Source organism: Micropterus dolomieu, linkage group LG12 (genome assembly GCF_021292245.1).
Source record: "Micropterus dolomieu isolate WLL.071019.BEF.003 ecotype Adirondacks linkage group LG12, ASM2129224v1, whole genome shotgun sequence".
NCBI lineage: Eukaryota > Metazoa > Chordata > Actinopteri > Centrarchiformes > Centrarchidae > Micropterus > Micropterus dolomieu.
The window spans coordinates 16,921,059-16,927,750 of record NC_060161.1 but is presented as its reverse complement, the minus strand read 5'-3'; the positions used below and the strand labels follow the sequence as shown (position 1 = coordinate 16,927,750).

General features: G+C 39.9%; 1 protein-coding gene across 2 annotated transcripts; it reads left to right on the top strand.

Moving 5' to 3' along the window:
• Positions 1-204: 204 nt before the first annotated feature.
• gba3 (glucosidase, beta, acid 3) lies at positions 205-6,474 on the top strand. Of its 2 annotated transcripts, XM_046064939.1 has the most exons (6): positions 205-465; positions 2,051-2,275; positions 2,406-3,208; positions 3,743-3,866; positions 4,753-4,961; positions 5,055-6,474. In XM_046064939.1, the coding sequence occupies exons 1-5, from the start codon at positions 321-323 to the stop codon at positions 4,938-4,940; spliced, it is 1,485 nt and encodes a 494-aa protein (XP_045920895.1). In that variant the 5' UTR covers positions 205-320; the 3' UTR covers positions 4,941-4,961; positions 5,055-6,474. The 2 variants fall into 2 exon arrangements, with proteins under 2 accessions (XP_045920895.1, XP_045920894.1); XM_046064938.1 differs by having other exon boundaries at positions 206-465; positions 4,753-6,474.
• The last annotated feature ends 218 nt before the right edge of the window (positions 6,475-6,692 follow it).

Below are 6,692 nucleotides of genomic sequence, written 5' to 3'. Positions count from 1 at the left end.
TAAAGCAAAGAGAAAGCCTAATAGGCGATTGTGTTTTGAGTTTACCTTGAATTGTAAAACATCTATGTGGGGTTACTTTTTTCACTAGATTTACGACACCTCTCATTTGACGGACGGAGCTTTGCGTCAAGTCCGGCCCCCTTCTCTGCCTCTGATTGGCTAACCCAACCCTAACCCTAACCAACCTAACCAACGGAGGCAACTAGTACTAGCCAATCAGAGGCAAAGAACGCCTTCATGTGCCAACGATCACGCCCCCCAATAAGGGAAACATCTAGGAGTCATTCCTGTTTGGGGAGTTTCGGCTGCGTTGTTACTGTATGCGCGACAACCACCTAATATTTCTACGAGACACACACATTAAATGTAACAGACCTGTTAGAGCAGCTTTGTTCCAGTGTCCGAAAGACATGTTTCCAAGTGACTTTGCGTGGGGAGCGGCAACTGCTGCGTATCAAATAGAAGGTATGTATAACTTGAGGTTATAATCCTTTTTTATAGTCTATGATACAACCACGAGATTGGTGAACTGGACACAATATCACCAACACCCGTGCAGGCTAGTGTAATAAATAGCCCCACAAATAACAGTTAAGTTATTAAGCAATAGGCTACTTTTTTTATTTGTTAATTCTTTATTGAACATGTTGAAAGACAACAAAAACTAAATAAAAACAAATAATCGACAAAAAAGATCATCAGCAGATGATCCAAATAACATGTTCAAAGGGGGTAGCAGGAAGTTAGAATAACTTTTCTTGTCCTACCCCCACAATGATATATTTTAACTAATTGTTTGCATCACTTAGATTTTCAAACTAAATAAAAATCAACAAAAAAGAAAATCACTGTTCCAGCTCATATCCATCTAGGATTTTTTTTTTAAATAGAAATTTCAGTTGCAATAGGTTTTTACATAACTTTAAATCATTATTATTGTTGTTCCACAGGATAACACCCTGGGTTGTTATACAGTGGAACTTACTATTTGTTCGAATTAACGGTTTACTAAACGTTGGTATTCCTCTGAAAATGTATGTGTTTTCTCGTAGTTGAAAAAGCTCTTGGATATTTCTAGGCAATTGGTTATTATGTGCTCTAAAAACAATTTGAAAATAGTTTTGTAGTCAATCAAATCTTTGAACTTTAATATTTTGAGTTTAATGAACAATGGGTTTGTTGGTTCTCTGTATGTATTTTATATATGATTCGAATAGCTCTTAATGACTTTTTTGGTTTTAATATACTTTATATGAGGTTTCCAGCTTAATTTGCTATCAATAACTACCCCAGGGAATTTTATTTCGGATACTCGTTCTAGTTCTATACCATTTATCATTAGTTTCTCTAGTTCTGTTTCGGTTAATTGGTTCCCAAATATTAGAAATTTAGTTTTACTCAAATTCAGTGTCAGTTTATTTTCATCAAACCAAATCTTCATTTTACTCACTTCCTTTTCCATGGTATCCAGTAGCTTCTCCAAATTTTCACCACAGCATAGTAGGTTTGTGTCATCAGCAAAAAGAACTTGATATTCCTTTTGTTTAGACTAGAACTTTCTGTAGTTCTGTAACTATCAATACATTGCTCTACAACAAATGATGCAAACCTGCTTATTATTGATATAATGTCAGTGTCAATGTCAAACATCATGGACTAACTAACTACAGATAATTAAGATAATGATAAAGGTTGTATTTTTTATGGCAGAAACTTGATCGTATAAGCCTGCACAGGTGTTCATACAAGAGTTTGGTTGCATAAATATAATGAGAGGTTTAATTAAGTTGCTCACAGGTTGACACCTAAAGTAAAACTGACACACTTACAAAAATCTACAGACATTTATGTTTATAATAGAAGACAAAAGCAAAAATTGAAACAATAAATCCTACTGGAGATAAGCCAAAGATACAGTCAAAACAAATTCAGTAAAATCCACAGACACACTCAAAGTCCCAATAGAAACATTCTATGTGATTCTATTTTTATTTTTATGTCAACATCCTTTATTTCTATGTAATGAAACAACCTATTTGTGCACGTTGAGGTGGCTGGCAGACAGACGGCAAGGGACCAAGTATCTGGGACACGTTTTGTCACGAGAAAGGCAGAGTGTTTGGGGAGCAGAATGGAGATGTAGCCTGTAACAGCTATGAGCTGTGGGAGAAGGACCTAGAGTGTATCCAGCAGCTCGGACTGACGCACTATCGCCTGTCTCTCTCCTGGGCCCGCCTCCTGCCTGATGGGACCACACGACATGTCAATCAAAAAGGTATTTTCATATCCCCATTAGACCCATGCCATTTTTGATGCCAACACAATGGAACAAGCTTATTTGATGGATGTAGTGCTGTTTTACCTTACTACCCATTAACAACAGCACTGTACATCTGTCCCAACAGGTGTACAGTACTACAACAAGGTGATCGATGATTTGCTGGCCTGTGGTGTATCACCTATGGTCACACTTTACCACTTTGACCTGCCTCAAGCTCTCCAAGATCAGGGTGGCTGGAAATCACCGGGTATAGCGACCCTGTTTGACAGCTATGCCAGGTTTTGTTTCCAAACATTTGGTGACCGTGTCAAACTTTGGCTCACTATCAACGAGCCCCATGTGTGCGCCAAACTGGGCCATGAAGACGGCATCCATGCCCCAGGGTTAAAAGAACCGGGGATTGCTGCCTACCTGGCGGGTCACAACATGCTGCGTGCCCACGCCATGGCCTGGCACAGCTACAACTCCTTCTACAGGACAGAGCAGAAGGGCGCAGTGTCTCTGGCCATTAACAGCAACTGGCTCGAGCCATTACACGCAGGTTGTGCTGAGGATATCGCTGCCACTGAACGCTGTCGTGCATTTACACTAGGGTGGTTCACCTGGCCTGTGTTTGTAACCGGAGATTATCCAGAAATAATGAGATCTGCCATCGACGCTCAAAGTAAGAAGTTGGGCTACAGTGGCAGCCCAAGACTGCCCAGTTTCTCAAAGGATGAGCCTGCCGTTTTGGGCACAGCGGACTTCTTTGCATTGAACTACTATACGTCTCGTAAAGTTAAGCCAGGAGGAGGTTGTGAAAAGACGCTGTGTATGAAGAGCGACCGAGATGCAGAAGAAGTTTTGGATCCGTCGTGGCCTATTTGTGGTGTGTCCTGGCTCGCTGTAGTGCCCCATGGCCTACGGAATACTCTCAAGTACATCAAGGTAAAAATTTCCCTACCTGTTAATCTTTGGCAGTCATTTTCTGTCATGTATTGCTTTAAGTCAGCTCCTACCAGTCCACACAGTACCCCAAACAAGGCTCAAACACGTCCTTTATTTTGACTGTGAATTCAAACAATAAAAGTGAAATGTGAAGCCATTTTTCTTTTTTTTCTCTTGCCATCAAACTGAATTGACCAACAAGAAGACAAATTACCTTCAACCAAACGAGAAGAACACTGACATTTGTTTAGTGTCTTGCTATTGATTTTGTATGCAGTAATCTCCTTTTAACACCTCCAGAAACACATTGATGCTTCATTAGTGCTGTCACATTGAATGAAACAGTTACTTTGCTGAAAGTGTTTGCAATTGCAATTTCCTGCTGTTGTGACTTGTCACAGGCCATTAGGTTTGAGCTTGGCACCGCTGAAATGCAGCTAAACGGCACAGTGTAGACCAATCTGTCTCTTCCCTGCAATGTCTGACAGCTGAGATGCCTTGTTTGACAATAATGTTTGGCCCATGACTTTCCAGGACACTTTCAACAACCCAGCAGTCTACATCACAGAGAATGGCTTCTCTCAGGTGGGGCAGCTGCAAATTGATGATGTCCAGCGCTCAGAGTTTTACAAGGACACCATTTTGGAAGTGGCTAAAGGTAAATCTTCATTGGAAATAAGCAAATAGCCATTAGCGGTAGTAGGATCCAAGACAACGGGCAAATGACAGTGATTATTTTAATTCAGCATTCTGGGAATATTTACATAACATTTTATGTCAGTCTTGCAGCTGGAAATGAATAACTGCATGACAACTTGTCCTTAGTAAGATTAAGGGTGTGTTACACCTTCACACGTCTTGCATTTGGGTATAAACAAATCTGCAAAGATTGAAAGCTTTTGAGTCATACCTCAGTTTCTGCTTATCACTAACAACGTCACCATCTGTGCACTATGGGCAAAGTCTTATAATGTTCAGATTCAGAGTGCAAAATGGTAGAAAAACAATTACGGTGGAAACAAAAACGTGGGTGTTCAATAGATTTTTCCTGATTCTTGCCCAAATTTAAAGCCGTTTGTTTTAGGCACAGCCATCTGGCCATTCTTTTAATGCCAGGGATGCTGAAAGTTATCTACCAAATCGGAGAGCTTCTAGGAATCATGGTTTCTGTAGGATGGCATGGCAGTCATTTAAGGCGAGCTCAAAGGAGAAAATTATTATAGCCTCTTTGGCTAGGTTACATATGCTGTATAATATCAAAGAATGGAAGTTGGCATGAGATTAGAGATGCCTTGCATGGTAGTCATAGAAAGTCATGCACAGTTAATGAATGACTTGCAGTTTATGAGAATAAATCTAGGCAACTGAACCTTGTACTTGGTGAAAGTAAGTCATGCTCTTTGTATGCTTCAGAAATCTTCATAATGAATAATCTTGTCATGTATCATTGATGGCTGTATCCTCCAAAACACAAACCTACATACATTACAAAATTTTTAAAAAATTAATAATTCTATGTTTTATCTCTCTGTGTTCTTGTATAGCTGTACAAGAAGATGGGGTCAACGTCCGTGGATATTTTGCATGGTCACTGCTTGACAACTTTGAATGGGAAGATGGATTCAGTGTTCGTTTTGGATTGTTCCACGTGGACTTCGCAGACGCAAAGCTAGGCCGAACCATGTACCAGTCTGGACGGCAGTATGCAAAGATTGTCTTGAAATACAGATGAGGAGACAGAACTTTCTTATACGTTCGTAATAAACTTTTTTTTGTCTCACTTTCATACAAATTAGATGAATCAAGTTCAATTAACCAACCAGATGCCTGTTTCCATCCATTGCAGATCCAAAATCAAAAGCACCACTTATTTATGTTCAGTTTAGAAAGTGGTCAGGGAAAAGTCCAACAAGCAGGGTTTTACTTTTTAATTTGTTGCCTTTGGGGGACATGGGAGACAAAGGGACTGCTCCAGGGGAGGAGTTAATGCCCAAACATTGTCTGCAGTGATTAAACTAAGGGACCAAGACAAGTGCCAAGACAAAGAAGTATGAGAGAATAAATGCTGTCTGTTTGGTCATTTAAATTCGACACAAAACTCCTGTACCACCTCACCCGTCACATTGGGAAGAACCGTTCAAAAAAAAAAAAGTCAACTCAGTTATTATTATGCCGACAGTCCACTAGACTCAGAAGGGATGCCAGCTGAAAGCAACAGATGTCCTGCCACAGGAAGAGAGTGTAATGCCATTTGTGTTCCAATGGCAGCTGTGCAAATTCTGTCCTTAAAGAAAGAAAAGAACAAACAAGGTGAAAAGCCTTCTGTAGTTAAGGTAGGATTATTTTTATGCATTGCTGAACAATACACAGATCAACAAGACCCGAGAGAGCCAGATTGCATTGTAGACTTTGACATTAGTGTGTAGAGGTGTGTCCAAAATACAGTGAGATATTGTAGATCATTTGTAATGTTTTAGGTTCAAGTTTAAGGAAATGCCAATTAAAATCAACATGATCTTTGCTTTTAACTAATCAGAGAACCAAGAGGAGCAGCTTGATGGCACCTGTTTGTAAGCCTACAGTGTCACTTTGTGGTAATCAAGGGAATTACAGCTTTGAATTCAACAGCCCAGTGTGTGCTGCAATTCACAATATGGTGTCACGTGCTGTGCTGCTTTGATTGATAAAATGCATCCTGTTGGTTTAACAATAAACAACTAAAGCAGCTCCCTAACCACAATACATCATAGATTTAACGCAATTAATATTTATGCTCTGATGTGAAGGAAAATGTAATTTATATTCTGTGTTGGGAGACTTTGTTTGCATTAATAAGCATGGTGTATCGTGACATCCAGTTGGCTGTGCATACTGTTTTCAACAGATGTGAGTAATACCCTTGTGGCCCTCCTCCATCTATGTCAAGCCGAGTGAGATTCTCCTTTGTCTTATGATGAATAACAAGCTATTGTGGAAAGATGAATAATGCTACTGCCGCTCGCATTAGAACTTTTTTGCAGGCAGCTTTGAACACAAAGTTGAACGGCACTGCACACTATTTCATCGCTAATGAAGTTATCTAATATCTGTGCCTCTGTCAGGAGCTGCTGGTGATCTTTAAATCTCTGCAGAACGATGGTGACAGAGCATAAAACACTAAACATTTACTAAACAGATGTAACGTGTGACTTGTCAGGTGGTGACACTGGTGGGAACTGATTAAAAATCAACTGATGTGTTAATAAAAATTATGGTAAGAATGACAAGCAGCAAATGAAAATTCTGTTACCTGTGTCACAGACAAAATCATGACTAAAGCAGGTTTGAATCAAGCTTCCAATCATTCATCAATGCAGCCGATGGGCAACTGAATTCCCAGCTAAGAGTTGATTAGTAATTCCACCGACTGTCTCCCAATATTGATGGATTCCATCTTCCTCTATCACTGGCTAGAGGTAGCTGCATGGGTGAAAGAACCACCCCT